The sequence below is a fragment of the Dreissena polymorpha genome, chromosome 1 (assembly GCF_020536995.1).
Source record: "Dreissena polymorpha isolate Duluth1 chromosome 1, UMN_Dpol_1.0, whole genome shotgun sequence".
Taxonomy (NCBI): Eukaryota; Metazoa; Mollusca; class Bivalvia; order Myida; family Dreissenidae; genus Dreissena; species Dreissena polymorpha.
In genome coordinates, this window is record NC_068355.1 from 61,507,793 (window position 1) to 61,534,975 (window position 27,183).

The 27,183-nt window shown below is 35.4% G+C and overlaps 1 protein-coding gene across 4 annotated transcripts; it reads right to left on the reverse strand.

Annotated features, from left to right (window-relative positions):
• Nucleotides 1–778: 778 nt before the first annotated feature.
• LOC127831529 (glycoprotein 3-alpha-L-fucosyltransferase A-like) lies at nucleotides 779–26,710 on the reverse strand. 4 transcript variants are annotated; one of them, XM_052356531.1, is made up of 3 exons: nucleotides 26,667–26,710; nucleotides 20,796–22,453; nucleotides 779–6,184 (listed from the first exon to the last, which is right to left on the reverse strand). In XM_052356531.1, the coding sequence occupies exons 2-3, from the start codon at nucleotides 21,839–21,841 to the stop codon at nucleotides 5,821–5,823; spliced, it is 1,410 nt and encodes a 469-aa protein (XP_052212491.1). In that variant the 5' UTR covers nucleotides 21,842–22,453; nucleotides 26,667–26,710; the 3' UTR covers nucleotides 779–5,820. The 4 variants fall into 4 exon arrangements, with proteins under 4 accessions (XP_052212491.1, XP_052212486.1, XP_052212481.1 ...); XM_052356526.1 differs by having other exon boundaries at nucleotides 26,563–26,673; XM_052356521.1 differs by lacking the exon at nucleotides 26,667–26,710 and adding an exon at nucleotides 26,435–26,656.
• Between the last annotated feature and the right edge of the window lie 473 nt (nucleotides 26,711–27,183).

The window sequence follows — 27,183 nt, forward strand, 5'->3', positions numbered from 1 at the left end:
AAGGTAATTCTTTATTCGATTGGGTACCTCCCCTTATCTATCGCATACTCTATATATATTATAGTGAACGGAGTCAATGTTATATTCAACGGGGACCAGTTTAGATTTTTAATCAACTTCCGCGCAGAGATTTGACTGGAACCTGAATTGCTTGATCAAATTAGAGAAAGGAACGACAACTCTGCGTGGAGATAGTCAATCTCCACGCAGAGTCGTCGTTCTATGCTCTCACATAAAATCTCTGCCATCACAAGAAAATCTTACCAGATTTTGTAGGATGTTATGTATTTTGATAAAGTATTATATTAAGAAAAATTGTATCAATTTCTTTTATATTTTGAAAATAGTGTATAAGCTAATGCTCATAATAAAAATTAAATTACCTAAATAAACTAAATAAATAAGTATATAAAAAAAAGGTAAAATTATTGTACGATGTGGCTCGGCTAACATCACATGGTTGGCTATACAGGCAGTGATTTGATCCAGCTATGCTGGTTCCAGTCATATTTCTGTGCGGACGTTGGGAGATTGTTTCTTTATCATTTAATGCGCAGGCACCAAGATGTAGTACGCGGAAGAATACAGTATTTTTTGACAAGCAGAATTTCGTCTTTCTTGATTAGTAGTTGTGTTTAGAGAACAAAAACGCTAACATTGTATTATATGCAAATATTCAAATGAGTGTGATTGCAAATGTATGTGTAATATAATGCGTGTACTCCCGTAGTAAATAAGTTTCTACTTTCGCTTCCGAAGTCACAAGCAACTATGCGCATCTGATATGAACACATTTGTTTATTAATCAAATCCGAAGTATTTGCAGTTTAAACCTGAATTAAAGATGAACATATTAAATAAATATACAAACAAGACATGTGTCCACAGGCAACAGGTGCCTATCCATTGCATATTAGTTTCAAAGCTCAATTTATGTCAATATCAAAGGCCAACTCCAACCAATTCAATGATACAATTTTTCATTGAACCTCAAAGTGTGACATACACTTTTTGTGACATGGACCTTTTGTGACATGGACCTTTAGAAGCGTCTCATTTTCGCAAAAATAAAATAGTACTTTCCATCATGTATAGCTCATAAGAACAAAGGTTAAATGAGAAGCGTCACAAGTGGACACAATCATGAACCCTATGTTTCCAACATCATGTACATGTAAACATAGGGTTATTCCTCGTTTGTATTACAAAAACTTGCTTTACAAATGACATCGCACAAAAAGATATTTTACAGAAATGAAAAGCTCATCTTTATTTTCGCAAGATCCTTTATCGTCGAAAAATTGGATTTCAATAACAATATAAATGTAAGTGCGAGTATATGAATGATAGATATGGTTAGTACGAGTGAATGATAAGATATGAACGTCATAAAAATGAATGCAACTTTAAATATGTCTTATACAAAAATATATTTTGACAAAAATGCACACAAGAAAACAAGAAACAAATGGGCGATCGAAACAAGGACTCGGGAGTCTTTTAATACTTACTGCGCTTTCATGCTTTTATAAAACTTTTATAAAAATTGAGGGTTAAATATGGTTAAAGAAAATACCCACAATCATGATGCGAAACGGTTATCATACAAATGGCCAAACGAAGAAGATACATAGATTTGAATGAATGATAAATGAACTTCCTTTCTGGAAATGTATATATCTTGTTATATTTCTACACATATTGGGTCAAAATTTAAGAAATAACACGATACACAATTCGCATGACTTACTTGACAATGCTCAGACAGTATTCATGAATGAAGTATCCAGTTGTAAAGACACACCTTCGCATTGGACCAATGAAATCACTCGTGTGATTAAAATGTCAGTTAGTTGAAATGTAGTAAACAAAGGTTTCAAACGGCGCTGGACAGTTAGTTTTGATGCATAATGCAAGCACGGTAAGAATGTTTTTTCATACGTTTTATTGAATTATGGTATTGAGGTCCCTGAACTTTGCAGGGAAAATGCCCTTTACTCTGTGAAGATTTCAGTCATGAATACTGTCTGATCGATGTTAACTGGGTCACGCGAGCTGTGTATCGTGTTATTTCTTAAAAGTTGACCCAGTATTTGTAAAAATATTGCAAAAAAATATACATTTCCAGAAAGATAATTCATTTCCGCGTTGTATAAGACCGGGTTCATGAAAATCGCTGCATAATTGATGAAGTAATGGCTGTTCAAAGCGATGCACCCCGTTTTCGGGTGATTTCGAGTTGGATACCTTGTTATATGTATTTGATAGTTAATTTTTCGATATAATATGATTATTTATCATTCAAAATGATGTGTTCACTAATTTATATCATAGCCACACGCTAACCACCTGTGTTTCTAACGATTGTCATTATAATATCTGAATATCTGTTTTTATTAGATATTGCCCACTTTGAGAATCTTTTCGAAGACGCAGTCCCTTAACATCTAACAATGACATTTATATGAAACGTGAAAATAATGTAACATTCAAAAATAACAATCATACTTATACAAGTACTGAGCTCGCTCATAAAATAAATATTGCGGAATGTATTTAACAATAAAAATATAAGGATTTCATAACAAGTAAAACATAAAGAGCCGCGCTCTGTGAAAAGGGGGTTTACTGCATGTGCGTAAAGTGTCGTTCAAGGTTAGCCCATGCAGTCCGCACAGACTTATCAGGGACGATACTTTCCGTTTAAACTATATTTTTAGTATGAAGAGACTTTTTTGAAACAAAAAAAAATATCACAAAAGCGGGACATGTTGTCCCTCATTAGCGGAATGCACAGGCTAATCTGGGACGACACTTTGCGCACATGCATTTAACCCCCCTTTTCACAGGCTCATAACAATTGACATTATGCACTGATACAGAGTCCACAGCCTTTGTAAACACCGGCTCACCTGTTCACGTTAAGCACTTTGTAAAACCTATGTAACCGGATATGAAAGTTAAATAAGTTATACAACTTGTCATGCATACATCTGCACATGTATATTTTAATTATAACGTTAAACAACAACACACATGATATCATGTGGACACATTGATATTGTGCTAATGTATATTGGTATTGTGTAGTTAACATACTAGTTGATATTTAAACTAATAATTTATTTCGCAAATAAACATAAACCACGGTAAGGCACTATCGACTGTTTACGGCTTTTACAAAACAAAACTTGGAAAATTATTTTATTCGATATTAAATTCGATTATTTAAAAAAAAGCACGACGATAATTTGGGATTTATACAGTAATATTTTTGGATCAAAACATGTGTCTGTAAGGCACGGGTGTTCCCACATTCCTCTTTTGTCTGAAGCCTCTTGTCGTGTCCGAAACAATATGTTTATGATCGAATTTGACTTATAAAATCTACATGTTACCTTAACATTTGAGTTAATGAGTCAGGTTTTAAACTCGGTGTCACCAAGTCATTCGTAGTGAGATATTTAAAAAATGCATGAATTACAAGGTTACAGTGTGTACTAGTTTTATTATGACTAAATTTGATCTTCTAGTTGACCTTTTATGTAGGGAGACAGGTGTTTAACACGACATGTCGTCTTCTTATTGTTATTATTCAAAATATTATTAATTAAAATTAGAAAACTAAGACCGCTGAATACTTAGTCCTAAAACTTAGGACTAACACTAACCCAATAAACTAAGGTAGACGGACTGTGACAGGAATTTTCAAGGTGTTTTATTGCCAAACTTTGACCTTGACCTCTAACTGTTACATTGAGTAAAAAAGCGGAATACCAAGAGTGCTAAGTGATTGACGGAGGTACTGCGTGGTGAAAATATGTCTGCTTCGATCGCATACAAATTTTGTCGACAACGTAATAATAACATGTTAACAATTAATTAACTAATTATTTTGTCAGTTAAGATTGCAATACTTGTTTGCAACCACGTTAAATGCATACACTTCGCATTGCACACTATACAATAAATGGGATTGAATCCGGAATTTGATCTAATCCTCGCCAGTAAAACGCAGCGTTTATGTGCATGGGCGTCGATACGACATTCAAAATACCTATGTAATCATGAAAGGATACATAATTAGATCGAGAACACGATTTTGTTGTCATTTTTGTATGTTTAGCTTAGGGGTCCATTACCATGATTCGCTTGATAAATGAACCATTCAACCCGTCTCCATGATCATAAGGTGAACGTACCGCAGTCTCAACATACAAATAAAGTGATACACACTTTGAATGAACTCGCTAATCGTTTTATCACAGTTTTCTATTTACAATAGAAGTAAAAACGATCGTATGTATCAAATATTTAGGCTGATCTCTACAGTTTTGATTTCTGCATGCTGTGCGTAAAACAGCTACTAAGTATTTGTATACAATACATATAAAATAATCATAGTTATGCGCTATATGCCATCGATATGCTGAATTCGATATGTGGAATGGTGCAAATGCAGCAGATATCACAAACACGGGAAGGAAAGCAAAACAAAACACACACAAGCGTTCGATAAATGTGCACACTTCACCTGAGGCTAGAGTATCTATTTCAGTCCTTATAAGGTCCAGGATAAATGAGACAGTATGACATGAATGGATAAGGGATGCTAATAAAAACAGCTGTAAATAAGTATCGTAGTGCTATAGTGAGCGTTGTAGGTGCGACAAGCAATATTCAAAATGAATAATTATAAATTCACATTAGTTCCTTGTCATGGTCAAAGTGAGATAAAGTGATATGCATGGATAAAAAATGGGCCATGCTCTGTGAAAAGGGGGTTAAATGCATGAGCGTAAATTGTCGTCCCTGATTAGCCTGTGCAATCCATACAGGCTATTCAGGGACGACACTATCCAATTTTATTATACATGTAAATTCGTTTCAATAAAGTCTCCTAGTAGGAAAATTCAAGTTTAGGCGGAAAGTGTCGTCCCTGATAAGCCTGTGCGGACTCCACGGGCTAATCTGGGACGACACTTTACGCAAACTCATTTAACCCTCTTTTCAAAGAGCAGGGCTCAAATGATTATTTGAAACAATTTTGTTCTACTTATCCTAGCGGTGTAGGCGCGCAACCATACCTAAACTTAAACGCACATCAACACGGACGTACATCAGGAAACTCTCTTAAAACATTGCGGAACGCCACATATACACTAGTTAAAATTCAATATCCATTTTCGCTTCGGTAACTTGTATCATCAATCCAAGATAAAATGTTCACCTTAGCACGTGAATAAAATGTTTAATGGATATCCATTACAATTTATATATAAATTATCATATTGTTAGATCAGACCCATTCATAAGTTAACAATTTATGAATCACTATGTTAGGTATATTCTCGTTATCCAAATATTCTGTTCAGTTCACCGCTTAACCGGATATCGCCAAGCCTAAGGCGTATACAATCAAGTGATTTCGAAACAAAAAAATGCCAATCGTCACATTTGATGTTTTCTTTGCAAATGTATTTGACCGGATTTCTCTAAAAGGACAAGTAAACTCAAAGAATTATGGATCAAATCACGCAAATTAATATAATGTGAGATTTATCTCCACGAGTACATTTGCAAATCTCGAAGCGCACCCGAACCTATCAAACCCGGTATATATTTGTAAATAAGCCTCTCCACAAACGGTATTATATTCATTGAATCAACCACAGTACATTATTGACTCATAGAGCGTACCGGACATACCGTGCGTTTAAATATGTTCTCTTCTAATTTAAAATATCTTTCCAAAAGCATCTACCTCACATTGTACTACGTACTATAAAAGTAATGTTTTCCACATTGATTCAAAATAAACTAGAGTAGATAATCCTCTACTATATACTTCGAAGTCCTTTGATGTTGCCGCCACGAGTCTTGGCCAATACATACTTCCGGTCCACGCCACCACTTCTCAAGGTCACGGTAAACGTTCGATGCACGTGACGTATCGTGCAGCATCGCGCAGATGCGGCACCAAAAGAACGTGTTTATGAAACTTCCGGTTCCTTTCCAGCGGAAGTACGCGTTGTAGAGATCATCGTTTTCGTCGAGCATGCGCAGATACTTCGCCAGCTCTTCCGGTGACTGGAAATCGTCAACGTGGATGAATGAATGAGGCGGTGATGCGCGCGCATAGTCCTCCGGGGCACCGCCCATCACGATTGGGATAACTTCATGTCTGAAATTTGTAATACATACGTGCACGTTGTATATCGATCAATTGAGACAACCATTATTGGTAATTGTCGGCACTGGTACTGCTTAAAAGTACCCCATGTACAATTAAGTATGCTGCAAAGTACACTTGGGTACGGAAAACATACTAAAAGTACCCCGGAGTATGAACGGGTTCCTTTGAGCGCCTTTTCCGCACCTGGTGTACATTGTGATATAAGAGTACCCGGGTTTCCTCAGCCGATAACGACCAAGTGAGCGGTAGTGGGGCGAATCGGTACATAACGGTTACAGTAACAGACTCGCATAACTCAATTAACCAACAAATCAGCTCAAAATAGTAACACACGTTAAATAATAAAGATAATATGTATCAACTCAAGCTATATTTGGTATATTTATTAACGTCTGATCGATGAGGTATTAAAAAAGTTTAATTATTTAAATATTTTTTTAATGTCTTGTTATATGTTGTTGTTGTTCGGCGATGTTGTCTTCTGTCCTTGACCCATCACCTAGTTTCAGGGGAAGGGGATCCAGATGATACCTCACAAAGTTTACTGCTATGACCACATTTATCACGTGTAAGACGTGAACGAACCAAATCGAACGCAAATAAAGGAAACAATCCAAGCGATTCATTAATGATAATGCAGTTTACGAGTGCAAGTCGACGTCGTCAAGCTATACGGTCTTGGAATAATAAAGACATAACTTAACAATAAGACGTTTTTCCATAAAGACTGGTTTGAACGAAGCATTAAATATGTCGACCAATGATACGACTACAGAATTAAGGATTTCTACTCTTTTGATAATATATGTTACATATACGGAATACCTTCAAATAAATTTCTGAAGTACTGCACACTAATCAAAAGCATACCCATATATATTAAATCTGAAATCAATACAAATAATACACCATGTACTCAAACAACATTTGTAGAAAACATACTTGGAAGAAAAAGCAAAACAAACAAAATATTTTACACACTACAAATTAAAAACCTACAGAAAACTCCAAAATCCAAAATAAATGGCAAGTCCTTTTTGGAGAAAATGAACTTAATTGGAAACACATATTTACCATGCCATATAAAGCAACTATTGAAAGCACACAGAGAAATTTTCAATATAAATACATCCATAGAATTATAGCTACAAATAAATATCTCTTTAAATGCAAATTATCTAACTTATCAATGAAAACATTGAAACTATAGACCAGTTTTTTGGGAGTGCAAACACATCCAGCCTATTTGGAATCAATGAATATCTTTTTTTGAACAACATCAACTAAACGTTAAACTATCTTTCTTAAATGTAAGTTTCGGAATTAACTCATTGAAATCAATAGACTGTAATAATATTGTGAATTTTATGGTTATATTGATGAAATATTTTATCTTAAACATGAAGTACAAAAAACAAGTGCCAAATTTTAATTGTTTTGTCCATAGTCTTAAACTAAATCGGATTAAATTCTCATAATGTTTTGTCCACTTATATACATTTCACTCTAATGTTAGTTTATCTCTCTAAAATAGTTTTGTTTATTTTATTTTTTTTCAATCTGACAAGATCATTGTGAATATACAACAAAACACACAAGTCCAGTATGCTTTCTTCTGACTTCATACAAATCATCTTTTTTTCATAACTATTCCTCTGTTGTTCTTTTCTTTTCTCTCTAAAAAAATATATATATCAGCATATCTTGTATAACATGTCTGAACTTTATTGCTTTGTACAATCACTATGTTGTATGATCATATACATGTTTACATTGTATGTATGATATTGAATAATAAAAAAAGCTATACGGTCTTGTTATACATTGCATAATATGGACGTAGCAAAACACTATAAATTATATATGCGTACAGAAACAAAGATGGATCGCCAAAGTTAAAACATTTATCAACCGGTAAGGTGTTTGATTTACATAATTGAAATATTTCACTCATAAACGCAAACCAAAGTATGTATTATCATTCCAGGCACACAAATATTACATAAAATCGCCTTTAAGACAAAAACCTTGTTAAAACCCCACGTTTACACACGGCGCATCGGATTAAGTCCGTCAAAATTTGAAACGTCATTAAATGGGGCCCTTCACGTTTAGGTAAATTGACAAAATTTAAAAAATGTTTCCGATTCGCAAATTTTCATTGTAGTTATGATATTTGTGAGAAAAAAGTATTCCTGAACATGTACCATGCTCTAAAATATCCATTATATGCATCTTTTGAATATGTGTCGTTACATTACATAAAGTATAAAAAACATTGCTCATTGTGTGAGCACGGATGGCCGAGTTGTCTAAGCGATAGAATTTTACTCCAGGGGTCAGTGGTTCGAGCCCAGTTCAGGGTTTCTTTTTTTTTCTTCCTCTAAAGGGGCCTTTTCACAGATTTTGGCATATATTGAAATTTGTCATCAAATGTTTTATATTGATAAATGTAAATATTGGATAAAAAAGCTCCAGTAAAAAACAATAATAAAATTAAAGAAAGAAAAAAGTTTCCGTCAGCTGGGCTCGAACCAATAACCCCTGGTGCAAAAGTCTATCGCCTAGACCACTCGGCCATCCGTGCTAACACAATGAGCAATGTATTTTATACTTTATACAAGCAATCCTCTTAGTATCACAAAATATAACGACAACAACTAACTCTCCAATTCACGTTGTTTATCCATATCGGTCCCCCTCTCGGATGAAACGCTATATCGGTACCCCTCTCGGATGCGGTACCGGTCATTCTCGGATAAAAACATGATTCTATGACGGAGAGTGGTCACCAAAAAAGTGTTTTTGATATTAAAGGAAACGCAATACGTCAAAAGTAAGTATTGCACGAAACATTACAATAATTGACTTATGTTTGTATGTACTTCGTTTTAATTTTCCGTTGAATGGACTTAAGATATAAGCCATACAGTTTCTCGTTGCGCTGTTGACTATCGCATCGTTCTGTTGTTAATATGAATTTCCATTCGCAACAATACACATAGGCATAAAATGTATATTGGAAAAAAATCAGTTATAACTAAGGAATATTTAAAACTCATATTTATTAATGGAATGTATGTTACATGTTCAGAAAATAGTCATTTTGGTTTACATGAAGCACAGGTATCCCTCTTATTTATGGGATTTCGGCGCATAGGCAACCTCTCGGATTCGATTCACTAACAGCAGCACGTTTATTCACGTTAACTGTCATATTTCTCTGCTGAATTAAAAACATTACAATAAGTGTATAGTTTATAAATATATAAGTAAACGATTTAAGTAACAACTGCGAAGTTGCTTCAATATAACTATATAAATATATATAAATGTTTTCTTCAGATCGCGATCACTTAAAAGACGAAAAGACGATCTGCGTTTTGGCTTCATCAACCGAAGCGACGTAGGACATCCCAGACATGTACTACAACGGATTCGCACTGGGTTCTTACCTGTACCCATCCAATAAGTTTCAGGCCACTGGGCTCTTACATGTACCCATCACTGGGTTCTTACATGTACCATTCCAATAAGTTGTAGGCCACTGGGCTCTTACCTGTACCCATCACTGATTTCTTACCTGTACCCATCCAATAAATTGCAGATTCGCACTGGGTTCTTACCTGTATCCATCACTGGGTTCTTACCTGTATCCATCACTTGGTTCTTACCTGTACCCATCACTGGGTTCTTACCTGTATCCATCACTGGGTTCTTACCTGTATCCATCACTGGGTTCTTACCTGTACCCATCACTGGGTTCTTACCTGTATCCATCACTGGGTTCTTACCTGTATCCATCACTGGGTTCTTACCTGTACCCATCACTGGGTTCTTACCTGTACCCATCACTGGGTTCTTACCTGTACCCATCACTGGGTTCTTACCTGTATCCATCACTGGGTTCTTACCTGTACCCATAATTGGGTTCTTACCTGTACCCATCACTGGGTTCTTACCTTTATATTGATAAATGTTAACATTGAATATGAAAAGCTGCAGTAAAAAACAAAAATAAGAAATTCAATACAAGTAAAAAAAGAAAGAAACTAGAGATGTGTTCGTCAGAAACACAATGCCCCCTATATCGCCGCTTTGATTTTTTTTACCTTTGACCTTGAAGGATGACCTTGACCTTGAACTTCCACCACTCAACTCAAAATGTGCAGCTTCATGAGAACGCCGCTTTAAATTTTTTTTTTACCTTTGACCTTGAAGGATGATCTTGACCTTCAACTTCCACCACTCAAAATGTGCAGCTTCATGAGAACGCCGCTTTGATTTTTTTACCTTTGACCTTGAAGGATGACCTTGACCTTGAACTTCCACCTCTCAAAATGTGCAGCTTCATGAGATACACATGCATGCCAAATATCAAGCTTCTATCTTCAATAATGCAAAAGTTATGGCCAATGTTAAAGTTTTTTTTTCGGACGGACGGACAGACTGACTTACACACAAACACACATACTGACAAACTGACATACTGACATACTGACGGACAGTTCAACTGCTATATGCCACCCTACCGGGGGCATAAAAAGTTATGGCCAATGTTAAAGTTTTCGGACGGACAGACGCCATATATTTGACATTTGACCTTGAAGGATGACCTTGACTTTCATCTTTCACCACTCAAAATGTGCAGCTACGTGAGATGCACATGCATGCCAAATATCAAGTTGCTATCTTCAATATTGAAAAAGTTACGGCCAATGTTAAAGTTTTCGGACGGACAGACGACATATATTTGACATTTGACCTTGAAGGATGACCTTGACCGTCACCTTTCACCACTCAAAATGTTCAGCTCCATGAGATACACGTGCATGCCACATATATAGTTGCTATCTTCAATAGTGCAAGTTATGGCTAATGTTAAAGTTTTTGGACGGACGGACAGACGCCATATATTAGACATTTGACCTTGAAGGATGACCTTGACCTTCACCTTTTACCACTCAAAATGTGCAGCTCCGTGAGATGCACATGCATGCCAAATATCAAGTTGCTATCTTCAATATTGAAAAAATTATGGCCATTAAAGTTTTCGAACGGACAGTCGGACTGACATACACACATACACACATGCTGACATACTGACACACTGACGGACAGTTCAACTGATATATGCCACCCTACCGGGGGCATAAAAAAGTACCGGTAGACCTCAGCTGGGCTCGAACCACTGACCCCAGGAGTACAAATCTAACGCTATTACCACTCGGCCATGCATGCTCATACAATTTATGTTATAACTTATATAAGCAATCCTCATAGTATCACACAATATAACGACAACAACAGAACTCTCCAAATTATTCAATCGTTTCGCGTAACTCTCCAAATTATTCAATCGTTTCGTGTTGCAACGCTTTACCATGTTCAGGTTTTTAAATCGTCAAAAGATGCATAAATATATATTTTAGAGCATGGTAAATGACTTAATGTTCAGTACTACTGTTCCCCATCAATATCATTAATACAACGAACATTTGTTCGGCGAAGCTGTATACGCCAGCTTTTCACCTTACCTGACCTTTGTAACTGTCCAATAAAATTCAAATAAAACTTCCCGCGGCTAGTTCAGAATGAATATACTTCATTTATCCCATAGGCTGATTTGAGCATTCCACCAGAACATTGGAAACATGTCCGCGTCTTTGTAACACTGTTTGACTGCGTGTTCAGCATGAAACATTTTTATCTCTAATGAAAAGGCTTAATAGATAGAACAGTTTTTCACTCAATCTCGACATCAATACAGTTTGTGCGTGCACCTTTTCTTTTCAGAGGCAACAGCGTTTTATACTTAAAGGCTATGTTCTCGTACTGACTTCCATATTCCTGTCAACATGTTAACATGTGAAAATATAAAGAGCAGTGGAAGCGTGGCCTCACTTTAATGCGTTGCATCTCAACCCGCGAGGTATCACGGGTCAGTTTGCGGTTAGTGTGTGGTTTATTTACAGGTCATGCGTCTTCGTATTAAGTGCTGACCTGAGTTCGCGGCCAGTAAAATAATCGTTATATAATATAGACGCTATCCGTGAACTAGGTGAACTGGAATTTTCTTTAGACCAGAAAGATGTTGAATGAAGATATTCAGCGATATTATTATTGTATGTCAATAATAGATTCTTAATGTGTTTTCAACAATACCATGATAAATATTATTTTAAATTAATTTAACAAGAATTATTCCACTATAGATCTATTGACTAATGTATTAAGCATGAGCGCGATTTCTCGATACTGTTAATAATCGAATCAAATAGCAATGCCCGACAAACCATTAAAACAGGTTTGTTCGAAGAACGCGCGTATAAATATTTAAAATATGTACGGATACTTAGCGTGTGGCCGGTTGACTCATATGTTTAAATCTCCCTTCCATTCTTCTTTTAGTTTTCTGTTTCGTATCTATAGGTTTATGACCAGCAATACGTAATAATGTAAAATAAGCCGCGAAAACTCCGCGTTATATCCCGTACTGCGTGTGATGCAGCTAAGAACTGCACAGAAAAATATATTCGCTATCCTTGATCTCATTTATTGAACTCTTTACCTTTCACAAACTCCAACCACAATCAACGCCGTATTTCTTTTTTAAAGATATTTCTTGTTAAAATTGTGTCAATTTACCAAGACGTGAAAAGGCCCCTTTAAAAGATAAACCGTACTTCTAAGAATGCTCTTAGTGCATCACAAACGTCTTACCGCAAATCGTTGGACTGGTAACTGTGTTAATAACCGACTAGCGTAATATTCCGTGTATAAACTTCCGCGTATGATATCGTTATTTTATATAACATTACAATTTGATCTTGATACATTCGACAAAGACCCTCACAACGTTATTAAAGGAGCCTTTTCACGTTTTGGTAAATTGACAATATTAAACACAGGTGGTTAGCGTGTGGCTATGATATTAATTAGTGAAAACATCATTTTGAATGATAAATAATCATATTATAACGAAAAATTAACTTTTCTGAAAAAAAATATTTCACTATCAAATATTTATATAACAAGGTATGCAACTCAAAATCAGCCCAAAACGGGGTGCATCGCTTTGAACAGCCATATCTTCATCAATTTTGCAGCGATTTTCACGATTTCGGTCTTATTTAACGCAGAAATGAATTTCCTTTCTGGAAATGTATATGTCTTGCAATATTTTTACAAATGCTGGGTCAACTTTTAAGAAATAACACGATACACAACACGCATGACCCAGTTGACAGTGATCATGTATTCTTTATGAATGAAATCTCCAGTTGTAAAGACACACCTCCGCATTGGACCAATGAAATCACTCGTATGTTTAAAATGTCAGTTAGTTGAAATGTATGTAAACAAAGGTTTCAAACGGCGCTGGACAGTTAGTCTTGATGCAGAATGTAACGACAAGAACGGTAATAATGTTTTTTCATACGTTTTATTGAATTATGGTATCGAACTACATGAACTTTATAGGGAAGTTGCCCTTTACTCCGTGAAGATTTCAGTCTTAAAGACAGCATGATCACTGTCAACTGGGTCATGCGTGTTGTGTATCGTGTTATTTCTTAAAAGTTGACCCAGCATTTGTAAAAATATTGCAAGACATATACATTTCCAGAAAGGAAATTCATTTCTGCGTTAAATAAGACCGAAATCGTGAAAATCGCTGCAAAATTGATGAAGATATGGCTGTTCAAAGCGATGCACCCCGTTTTGGGCTGATTTTGAGTTGCATACCTTGTTATATATATATTTGATAGTGAAATATTTTTTTTCAGAAATTTAATTTTTCGTTATAATATGATTATTTATCATTCAAAATGATGTTTTCACTAATTAATAGCATAGCCACACGCTAACCACCTGTGATATTAAAGTGATATTATGGGCATTTTTCACTGTTGAATTGAGCTGAAAAGAATTAATAGGTCAAAAGAGTTAGTTAAAATGTGATTACTGACCAATAATCTGCAACTTATCTTGCTACCAGTAGTTTATAAATAATATATGTTATATTCGATATTTTTCATGACTGGTGAGTCCTCTAAGCCGAAATGATCCGTAAAACAAAATAGTGGCTTTGTGTCGTATGAACGAATCTACACTAAAACTACATTTAGATTCACATTGTAAATCGAATCATATCTGTCGTCAGTTGTCAAAACGAAAGTACGGTTGATATTCAAATGCATTATTTTTTCATTCCGGGATATTGTCTTAGTATGTTGATGGTGCATTAACAAATATAAGTGTATATGAAGTGAAACCACCAAAAATAAACAAGGGTTGCGATAGACACCTATTAACTGTTAGATGCCCATAATATCACTTAAAAAATGTTTCAGATTCGCAAATTATTTCGTTGTAGTTATGATATTTGTGAAGAAACAGTAATACTGAACATTTAGCATGCTCTAAATTATCCATTGTATGCATAATTTGACGATTTAAAAACATGCAAATTATAAAGCGTTGCAACGAGAAACGATTTAATAATTTGGAGAAGTCTGTTGTTGTCGTTATATTTTGTGATACTACGAGGATTGATTATATAAAATATAAAAAAAACATCTTGTTTTTTACTGGAGCTTTTTATATCCAATGTTTATATTTATCAATATATAGCATTTAATGACAAACTTCAATATGTGCCAAAATCTGCGAAAAGGCCCCTTTAATGAACATTTGGGAATCACTACGAGAACTATGTTGTTCGTATCCTGTCTCATATATTTGTTATAAACATTCGTTTTCAAATGCTAGTAAAAAGCAACATAAAAAACAACCACAAAAGTAACGGAGTAAACATAAAAATATCGAAAACAAGTTTTAAAAAGCTGACTTTTATCATGTTCTATTGGAATTTTAGAGACTTCAGTATTTTTAACCTTTAGCGCGACACTTGAGATTTTAATAACACAATGGGATTCTTTTTTAAATAAGGATATTTAATTTTTATATTCTACTTTAATAAAAAAAATATTCCAAAGTTGGCTACAAAAGATGATTTAATTATGTTAAAAGTTGATTTGATGCAAATTATTGAAAATATTTCCCAAAATGCCTCAAACGTAGATATTTGTTGGCATAATTTAGTTTGTTTGCAGTATTTTCATCCAAAACAAACACAACAAACACATTCGTTGAATATAGAAATTAATTGTTTTAATGGATGGTGCAAGTACATTGATGTATAGAAGAATCCTTACAAAACATTTCTTGTTGAAACTCTCTATACAACAGTGATATTTTTACAAATTTTCTCATCTGAGTCCTGGGACTCGATAACTATTTTGGGACTCACATAATTCGAAACTTTGCATCCCCAGAGGTTTTTGTGAGTCCAGGACGCAGAACTCGCAGGTAAAAACATCATTGATACAATCGGAGATTTATAGCTGACACGTAAGAGAATACACAAGTTACAAGAGCAATAACTCTTATTAAACAAAGTAAAGGATTATGGTTCTTGTGCATGGAACTACTCCTCATTGATCTCTTCACACACATGACGTTTCGTGTTAAAATCCTGTGTCATATCTAAGATATAGCACATAGATCGATAGAACTTAACGTCTTAATTTCTGTTAACGTATGGAAAATTGGCCAATCATTAACTACAAGAGCACTAATACAGTCGCGTTCCGAGAAAACTGGGCATAATGCATGTGCGGAAAGTGTCGCCCCTGATTAGCTTGTGCAGTCCGCACAGGCTAATCAGGAACGACACATTCCGCTTTTATTACATTTTTTGTTTAAATGAAGTCTCTTCTTAGCAAAAATTCGAATTTAGGCGGAAGAGTCGTCCCTTATTAGCCTGTGCGGACTGCACAGGCTAATCTGGGACGACACTTTACGCACATGCATTATGCTCAGTTTTCTCAGAACACGACTTATATTATAACCGATGAGGTTAACATGTCAGGCTATTGTGTGCAAAAAATATGAATTCGAATGATTAGCATCTCACAAACTATCATTTAACGTATAATTATGTAGCACAATGATGTTTCTTTATTTATATATAAAGAGTTTAATTTTTGCAAAACATTCCATTGTGAACACACATTCATAGATCGGCAAAAGTAAAATACACAAGAGATGTGTTCGTCAGAAGCACAATGCCCCCTACTGCGCCGCTTTGAAATAAAATTTCTATTTATCATTTGGCAGGTATAGAAATCATCTCCCTTTAAAGCGTATTACTTCCCTTGGATTTTGTCCAATCCAACCGGGGGGATGGGGGTGTCTGTTGACAGTCAAAAATGACCAAGTCAGACATCACTGACAACCAAGGCCTGTGGTTTATCAAAGAGAGCATAGCCAGAGTTCATCATGTATCTATGGACATAAGTGCACAGGTATGTAATGAACCCTACAATTCACAAATTAGTACAGAAAATAAATTATAATTATATCATTTAAAAAAACCTTTGACAAATCAATGATTTGAGTTATAAATAATCAAAATAAAAAAAACTGTACAGTAACTGTGAAAAGAACTTAAATTCTTTGTAAGGAAATATATGATCTGAGATTTATAATTATATAAATTACTTCCTTTGAAAATAATTGTCTCTAACAAATCTCTATTTTAAGTAGCAAATTATTAAAGGCCACTACAGTGACTGTAGATTCACCACTAAAAATTTGCAGCTCCATGAGATACACATGCATTCCAAATATCAAGTTGCTATGTTCAATATTGAATAATTATCTCCCTTTAAAGCTTATTACTTCCCTTGGATTTGTATTTTTGACCTTAGACCTTGAAGGATGACCTTGACCTTTTACCACGATGTGTTTGTCAGAAACACAATGTCGCCTACTGCGCCGCTTTGATTTAGTAAACAAAAGTATATAATTTGGCAGATCAGATAATTATGTCCATTTAAAGCTTATAACTTCTCTTGGATTTGTTTTTTCGACTCCGTGACCTAGTTTTTGACCCGGCATGACCCATATTCGAACTTGACCTAGATATTGTCTAGATACAACTTCTGACCAAGTTTCGTAAAGATCGGATGAAAACTATTTGAATTAGAGAGCCGACACGAAAAGTGTGACAGACTGACAGACAGTGCGAAAACTATGTACCCCCTTTTCTTGGAAAGGGGGCATAAACACATTATTTTGACAAGATCAGGCGCAATAACAAGTTGCAAACATGTTTAAACAATAAAAACAGATTTACAAACAAGAACAACCAATACATGCATATGTTGGAGTTTTCAGTCATATTAAAATTGGTTCCAAATTGTTCAGAAATTTCGGATTAATTTTTATTAGATGTTATGATTTCTTCAATTTCATGCTGTTTTGAAGATGTGTAGTAAAATGTTGAATCGTTGGTGAAATATTCTGGTTCTATTTTTTTAATGTAATAATTTGCAAAACATAAAATAAAGTTAACAGCGATTGAAGTATTTACAAAGCCATCTTCACAATAAAAACTTTTTTTCAGAATCGAAATATTCTACACAATGCATATTAAGAGTTCGCTCAAGGTACAGTTTCATATTAATCCATAATTGTTGAATCAATGAGCAATTTCTGAAAATATGAATAAATTAATTCGTTGGCATGCAACAGATGTCACATACATTATTAAAATTCAACCTAAAGCGTAGACTAAAGTGTTATTATCTGACGATATTCATTAAATATTTGTGTCCTGCTCAGTGAAAATCGGGATTAAATGCAAATGCTTAAAGCGTCGTCCCAGATTAGCCTGTGCACTCCGCACAGGCTTATCAGGGAAGACACTTTTCGCTTTAATGATATTTTTCGTTTCAAGAAAGTCTCTTCTTAGCAAAAATCAAGTTTAGGCGGAATGTGTTTACTTTACGCACATACAATAGACCCATCTATCACAGAGCACGGCTCAAATGTAAGTGTTTTTTTACAGGAACAGAGATTGAACCGTATCAACGATGCAGGATTTAATAATAGGTAATATTACTGACCTCTCTATTCATTTCGAAATATCAACGTTACTTAATTGTAAAGGTGGCCTGGAAAACGCGATGGCCGACTCGGCAAAGCATACATTCGGTATAAAAGTACTCAGGATTTTACTAATACAGTGCAATGTTTGCACCAAGAGGACCATGCCCAATGCCTTGTGGGTTTGATCAGCATCTTTGAGACATTGTCTGATAGTCTCCTGGGCTCAACACGACTGACGAGACCGACACTTGTTAAAACGCATAGAAGGAAAGTAGTTCTAACGCATAAATGAAATCTTGTTTAACCTTCTAAATGGCATGTTGTTCTAGCGCGTGCAAAGAAAGTAGCTTAAGCGAATCGACGAAATGGTGAATGAAAATAAGTCATAGCGCATGAGAAAAAATATGTTCAAGCTTATGAAATGAAAATTATTATAGCGTATATGGGTAAAGTAGTTTTGACTGATAAAGGGCAAAGAAGAAACAACGCAAGCGTGGAAAGAAGTTCTAGATCGTGTAGGGGAAGAAGTTAAAGCTCATCTGGGGCAAGTAGTTTCACTTTCATGAAGGGAAAGAAGTAACATCGTATGAATGGTAAATTGGTCATGAACGGGAAGTTGTTCAAGCTCATGATGATGATGCACATTTGTAGTTCAAAGTAGTTCATTAAGCGAAAGAAGGTCTAGCGCATACATGTACAGAACTTGTAGCACATGCTTTGAATTGTTTTATATTTGCTTTTTATTTCTTTTCAGTTTGTTTAACGCTCTGATATAGAAAATCGAAGAGCCATCTATTATTAAAGAACTTACTTACCTTAACAAGACTTACAAAATCAATACAATACAACACAAATTTTTCAGACAAATATTGACCAATACAACCAATGCAATACAAATACAGATGTCTGTAACGCGTATATGTACTTAATTGTCGAGTGTTTGCATAATCAAATCGAACACAAACATGGGTATACAATGGGTCGATATTTATAACCAGTATTTGTTCAGAAGATTGTGCAGCATATGGTGTGTCTACTAACGTTAAAACTTAAGATTAATCTTAGCCGCGCTCTTGGAAAGATGGCTTAATGCATTTTCGAAAAGTGAGGTCCCAGATTTAACTGTGCAACCCGCGCAGGCTAATCATGGACGAAACTTTCCGTGTTAGCTGCCTGTACGCTGAAAAGAGACTCCCTTTCAACGAAAAATACAAAAAAGCGAAAAGTGTCGTACCTGATTAGCCTGTGCGGACTGCACATGCTTATCTGGGATGACACTAAACGCAAATGCATTTTGCCCGGTCTTACAAGAATGCATTTGAATGTGATCTCCTTCACTTAAGTTAAACTTTAAGTTAAATGTCAGACATGCTTAAATTAAACCTCCATGACAAAGTGTAAAATGCCGATTGAAAAACTTTGGACATGGTGAATGTGAACTCCATTTCGTAAGTTTAAATTTTAGTTAAAATTTCAAATATTCTTCATGTGATTTCAATTAGACCTTTACTCTTAAAAAGCATTTCAAATTATTGTTTAGATCTTCTAATTATGATGTTAAATTATTTCTTGCTAAGCGAAATTGAACGCTATGGTGATACTGGTAGTTTAGGTGGTAAACAGGCATCTATTTAGGCATCTTCATATCTTCAAGTATTATGTATCCAGTGCAAGATCTCACGTGTGTTTTACGATCGGTAAAATACATGACTATTCTAAAATATACAAACATTATAAAATGTATGCACATTTTTTTTTTAATGAATGCACATTTAAAAAATACACGCACACACAAATGTGAAATCTGCTTCAATAATATGGTTTTATTTTTGTGTAATTTATATGTTCAGAAAATATTACATCAAAGAGTATTTCAGGAAAAAAGTATCAACTTCCAATGACATTTTAATAATTCATAAATATCGTATTTTTATGTAAGTATCCATGGCAGCAGATACTGAAATAGAGATAAATATTTACCAGAAGAACCACATAGTTTTTTTCTTATTGTCAAGCTGAACGCTGAGAAATTCTGAATTTCAAAACAGGTGTGTTGTGTATCAGTAAAAACGTGCAGGTATCAAATAAAATTACAAATGGGTCGAGCTCTGTGAAAAAGGGAGTTAAATGCATGTGCGCCAAGTGTCCAGATAAGCCCGTACAGTCCGCACAGGCCAATCAGGGACGACACTTTCCGCATATATATTTTTTCATTTTGAAGAAAGTCTCATCTGAGCGAAAATCCAGTTTAGGTGGAAAAGGTTGTCCCTGCTTAGCTTGTGCGGACTGCAGGTTGTTCCTGCTTAGCCTGTGCGGACTGCACAGACTAATCTGGACGATACTTTATGCACATGCATTAAACCCCCTGTTCATAGAGCGCGCCCGCAATGTATTCATTCGTTTCACATCAATAGGGTGACTCAGTCAGTCAGTGTTGCGATACATACGCATACAGCAAATGTGTTCGATTGATATCTTTTTAATCGACCACATACCGGGTAAACACACCGACCGTCTACTTAATAGAGGAATATGACTAATGTTTATGATTCTCGAGACATTCGTATTATTCATTTAACATTGTATGCTTAGATAGACAATGATTATTTTGTTTTTTTTGCCAACATAAAAGCATACTCACTGCAACCCGGTAACGAAGAATTTTTCCGTTATGTAATCCCTGCAGTTGGAATTCTCAAACGACAAATAAAATTTGTAATCCGAGTTGAGCATATCGTAGCACTTTGTTTCCGACCTTAAGCATTGAAGCGACCCACAAGCGCCATAAATATCCACATCGATATATTTTCCCAACTCTTTTGCATATTCCAAACGAGTATTTCTAGCGCCGCAGTTCGAAACGAACCACGCCACCTTTTTTGTTTTTCCCGCAGCGTAACTTTTATTTTGCGGAATGGTTTGGACGTTTTCGTTAAAAGGGACGAATTTCTCGTACGGCGCTACGATATCTGAATCGTGCCGGTAGGTAGCAGTCCAGTTGAACTGATTTGCATATGGGAACAGCCCCGGTGTGTGGTATGGAGATTCCAACATGAACAGAATCCACACCTGATTCGGAGGACGGTTTGGCCAGGAGGCTTGAGGTGACTGAAACAACACCGCATCTGCGTTTGTCGCTGCATCGCGACTGTCTGTAACCTCGCACGTATTCACCGTGCATTTCTGATCAATAAAAGTCTGCCTGCCGCGTTTTAGACTCCAATTTGAAAGACTACTAAACAGAAGAATCTTCTTCAAGGGAATTTCCTCCTTACTCTCCCCCGCTTTCGCCACCCAGTCCGGTTGATGTTTGAGCTGATTGACGATCCTGTCGTTTTCGTAGAAATTCTTATCCGGCCATACAACCTGTTTATCCAACATGCTCGGGTGCTGTTTGGTGTCTGAGCTCAACGAATACCCACTCAGAGGACCAGCCAGCTTCTTCTCGTCTAGGGTGACGTTGAAACGCGCTTCTCTTGCGGCGACGACAGCAGTCCCGTTGGTGACATTACGTCCAATATTGTCTCGCTGAAATACATGGGTAATCACATCGACGTTTTCTCCCCACAAAGGTGCCAGTTTGATCCGTGGTTGCAGAATGCCCTGATTGTAAATGTTTAATGTTAAAAACACGAAACAGAAACCGGTCAGAGTCCATATTACGGTTTTCTTTAAATGGAATCTCATTTTGACTCAGGATTCACCACAATCATTTCAAAACTAAAGATGTCGTCCTTTGATTTAATTGCTAACAGAACAAGGATGTGCCTTAATCGCGCTGATATGCTATTGCTTTCAATTAAATGACGCACCATCCATTTTTCTATGTATATTTACATAGTTTGCAGAGTTTATACAACAAAACAAACTGTACTACGTTATAACAGTTATTTTCAACAAACACATTTTTTCTCTAATTTCGAAGGACACAAAATCAATAAGAAATCAAAAACAAACAATGTTGAAATGTAAATTCCAATAGTAATTGTTCCTGTTACGAAACCATTATGACAATGTCGGGTCTAGCCGTTGAAGTTGCATAAACTTAAATTTCACCAGTGTTCACCTCATGTATTCATGCGCAGTGTAAAATGATCTGGCCCATTATGTTTATAAACGGTATTTCAATACCGCTCTATACACCGCTCGAGACTTGCAAATGTTCAACCGCCCGTAACTAGGAAGAATAACCATTATTTGAAAGGATTAACTGGTTGATCGACCATTGTATGTGCATAGCCGAATGCTTTAAACGGATAGGCATCGTGTGCAGTACTGCGGGACCGGATAGCAAGGGATCTGAAAATAGTAAATAAACATTTGTTTAACTTCATCTGGACGCAGTTTCTTGCATTTTATTTTAAACATGAGTTACACCTGCAATTTTCCATTTTACGTCAAAGTTTCATATCCATTGAAAAAATACAAAGTTGTGATATCCCGATAATGATAACAATACGTACACGTATATACTGTATGACATTAAAATACAAACAATTAACATCGTTACAGATACGAAAAAAGCTATGCTTACGTTTACCTATTTTTACAAGTTTACATAAATAATGCTCTCAAAACGTGAACCGACAAGGGCAAAACAAACATTGCGTTTACCTTTTATCAATATGATATCATATCTAAAACACACAACATTTCGCCGTTATATGAAGCTGTTTTGCATCATATTTCTTCATTTTCGAGCATTGCCCATTTGAGACCATACGGTTTATATCCGTCCATATTCTCTTTAAATGTTGGATCTCTGGGAGCGTTCTCAATATGACTTTATATCAAATTACTGCGAAACAAAAATCCAGTTACTGCGGAAAGCGTCATCCCTGATTAATTTGTGCGGACTGCACTGGCTAATCTGGGACGATACTTTACGCACATCATATAAGCCCGGTTTTCCCGGGGCGCTGCTCATTTGTAAGCTATCAATGATCCCGCATGTGAATATATGAATAGAAAACAAATAGTTCGCTATGGTTGCCCACCCTCTGTCTGTCAACACAATCATTATCATCATCAACAACAGCACCGAGAGAACCACTATTACATCATTTCTACAAATGGAATAATCCATTAACTCAGTGTTATGCTTTTTATTTTTGACGGCAAAAGTTGTCTATATTATGAAAGTTTACTAATCATCAGTGCTAGATTAATCTACAGAAACGAACAAGCACATTACACTTGATTACATGTACAGTCCAACCTGCCCGAGCGACCACCTGTTAATAGCGACCAACAGTCAATAACGACCACACCGATTTCCTCCCGAACGATTTCACTATATATTGAACCTGCGAATAAAGCCCACCTGTGAACAAAGACCAACGACCACCCTTTTACATTCCCAAATCTCCATTTTGATAGCTTACAACGACCACTGCAATCATAAAAATCAACGATTTCGCAACTTTCAAAAAACAAAATGGCTGCCAGGACGCTGCGTAGTCACGTGATACACATCCTACCAGTGGACTCGTCGGTCGCTATGGAGATATTGGCAAGTGACAGTTTATTGCAATCGATAGCAGTTGTTTGTTTATTTAACATGCATTGCTAATTGGTAGTCGCCTGCTTCTTTTATGCATTTGACAGTTTGTCAAATGTGTAAAAAATTGCCTTTGTATTTAAGTGACTCGCGATTAATGTCCTAATTGCCGAAAATATCAAAGACAAAGTTGGGGCTTTCATAAACTCATTAAGGAAATTAACAGTTTGTAAACTCTTCTTCCGCGCATTTAATTAATACAAAGCTTTTCCCAGAATATGTAAACTTGTTCTTCCGCTTATATGATATACATGGTACTTAATTAACTCTCCTTAATAATGTATGATCACTGAACAGTATGAAACACATCCGTTAAGTGTTTACAATTGATACACTCATGGATAAGTCACTCACCAAGTTTTACTTCATAATGCTGAGACCTTTAAATGACTACTTACAGTCCTTACAATAAATGTTTCTCACAAATTAGGCGATTACACTTCAAATAGAAATTCGATTTTCAATTGAATTTAAATGGTATTGCAGAGGGATTTTCAATCACAGTTAAACTTGTACTTTTTTCATTATAAACCAATTCATAGCACAATTTAATTTCACAAAATATAAAGAATTTAAAGTATCTTCACAATTGTTGAACATATAAAACACCAGATCTCAGCTTTTGATATCTCATTCCTACGGGTGATTATATATGAGCCGCTTGTGCAAAAATGGGTCATATATCATATGCAGACAGCGCAGGCCAACCCTCATATTTGCAGTCTGGTAATAAGCTGCACTGCGTGACTGCGCCGCATATGTTATATGACCCAATTTCGCATGACACGGCACCTATGTATTTTCTTATGATTAGCCGACCATACAATTTACCTTGTTTATTAACAGTATGCCGATTAAAAAAAATAAGCCGACAAATCTTATTTTAATTAATCATTTTACTAATTAACAATGAAAAACAATACGTACATACAGTTATGACCAGCTCCGATTTACTTCCAGAACAGGACAGATCAGAACTTTTATTTTCACCCAAGTTCAATTCCAAGATATTTGGATACCAAGTTGCATCAATTAGCAAACACATATACACACACATTTTGTTTTGCTCAATTTCGTTTCGGTCCTTTTTTTATTGTAAAAAAAACGACAGATTAATTGTGAATTCAGTTTTATTGGCATAGAGGTCCCTGATGATTATTTTGCCAAATTGGGAAAAGTACCGCTACCTTGCCAATTGGGAAAATAATTGCGCCATAATTATAGCACAGGTGGTTAGCGTGTGGCTATGATATTAATTAGTGAAAACATCATTTTGAATGATAAATAATCATATTATAACGAAAAATTAACTTTTCTGAAAAAAAATATTTCACTATCAAATATATATATAACAAGGTATGCAACTCAAAATCAGCCCAAAACGGGGTGCATCGCTTTGAACAGCCATATCTTCATCAATTTTGCAGCGATTTTCACGATCTCGGTCTTATTCAACGCAGAAATGAATTTCCTTTCTGGAAATGTATATGTCTTGCAATATTTTTACAAATGCTGGGTCAACTTTTAAGAAATAACACGATACACAACACGCATGACCCAGTTGACAGTGATCATGCTGTCTTTAAGACTGAAATCTTCACGGAGTAAAGGGCAACTTCCCTATAAAGTTCATGTAGTTCGATACCATAATTCAATAAAACGTATGAAAAAATATTATTACCGTTCTTGTCGTTACATTCTGCATCAAGACTAACTGTCCAGCGCCGTTTGAAACCTTTGTTTACATACATTTCAACTAACTGACATTTTAAACATACGAGTGATTTCATTGGTCCAATGCGGAGGTGTGTCTTTACAACTGGAGATTTCATTCATAAAGAATACATGATCACTGTCAACTGGGTCATGCGTGTTGTGTATCGTGTTATTTCTTAAAAGTTGACCCAGCATTTGTAAAAATATTGCAAGACATATACATTTCCAGAAAGGAAATTCATTTCTGCGTTGAATAAGACCGAGATCGTGAAAATCGCTGCAAAATTGATGAAGATATGGCTGTTCAAAGCGATGCACCCCGTTTTGGGCTGATTTTGAGTTGCATACCTTGTTATATATATATTTGATAGTGAAATATTTTTTTTCAGAAAAGTTAATTTTTCGTTATAATATGATTATTTATCATTCAAAATGATGTTTTCACTAATTAATAGCATAGCCACACGCTACCCACCTGTGTAATTATAGTACTTACTCGGAACTGTCAAAAACACATTTTCTGTATGTTGATGTTAATTTTATAAAAGAACAAAAAAAGTAATAGCAAAAATGATCAAAATGTCGATGGTAATCAATTCAGATCGGAATATTACTTATTTTTTTCTCATTTTGGATAAAAAAATGCGATTAGCCGTCGGTCTTGACACTTGCTATGTACACACAAAACGGTGACGTCATTTGTTACTTGGATAGAGCGCACGCGCCGCAAAATATCTACGATCGACCGGAATTGGTGACCGACCGGAACAGGAAACTGGACGATAGATATATTCGAATTAATAACATTAGATAAAACGATCCGTTCTGGCGATATAAAATCTACTATATCAAGTATGTATCCAATACTCTAATTATACTTACCGCAGCTTCTTTATGTTATATTCTTGTATTTATCCATATAACTTTATATAACATTTAACTTCCGTTTTTCCGCATGAAAAAGGTTAAAGACAACAAATGCATTGATCTATGACGTCACATACCTTAGCTAGATTAGAGGATCATTACGTCACGAACTATCTTTTTCAATGCGGTGACACACATATACACAAACAGAAAATGACACAAGCACATCGTCATGATCCCGAACCAAAAATAGCAAAGTCCCTACATGAAAAGTGAATGGAAATTTGTCCAATCAAAGTGAAACTTCAGTCAAAACAAAGCACGCAGCAACCCTTTATCAATATCTTTCGTAAAGTGCAATAAACTAACCGTTGCTTCATTACAATTCAATGATAACGTATCAGATCAGACCTGACCGTCGAGATAACATGTATCATGAATACTGCACAAATCTAGTCGAGATAACATGTATCATGAATGCTGCAAAGATCTAGTCAAGTCCTTAAAGCTAAATTTTAAAGTAGTATCAACGTTGTTAAAATAATTACTAGGGCATTTTTGTTACACGTGTAGAATCTATTATGTCGAACAAAATGATAAAACATAGATTCAATGAATGTCTGCGTACATATAATTTAATATAAATTGAGAGTTTAACTGTGCCTAAAAGTACTTATTCCCGTTGTTGTGCCATGCACATATTATGCTTACCGTGGTTTGAGAAATAAGTGAAAACTCTGTGAACAAGTTCGATCCTTCGATATGTAAACAAGTATATATATTTCAGCAAAGTTGATGTAACTTAAAGGGATCTTTTCACGCTTTGGTAAATTGACAAAATTGAAAAAAGTTGTTTCAGATTCGCAAATTTTCGTTTTAGTTATGA

What these genes read in the sequence shown, in the direction of transcription:
- LOC127831529 (XM_052356531.1), bottom strand. Translation starts at nt 21,841, where the DNA reads ATGAGATTCCATTTAAAGAAAACCGTAATATGGACTCTGACCGGTTTC. An exon ending in TTCTTCGTTACCGGGTTGCA is followed by an intron (nt 6,185 to 20,795) that starts GTGAGTATGCTT and finishes TACAAATTTCAG; the next exon opens with ACATGAAGTTATCCCAATCG.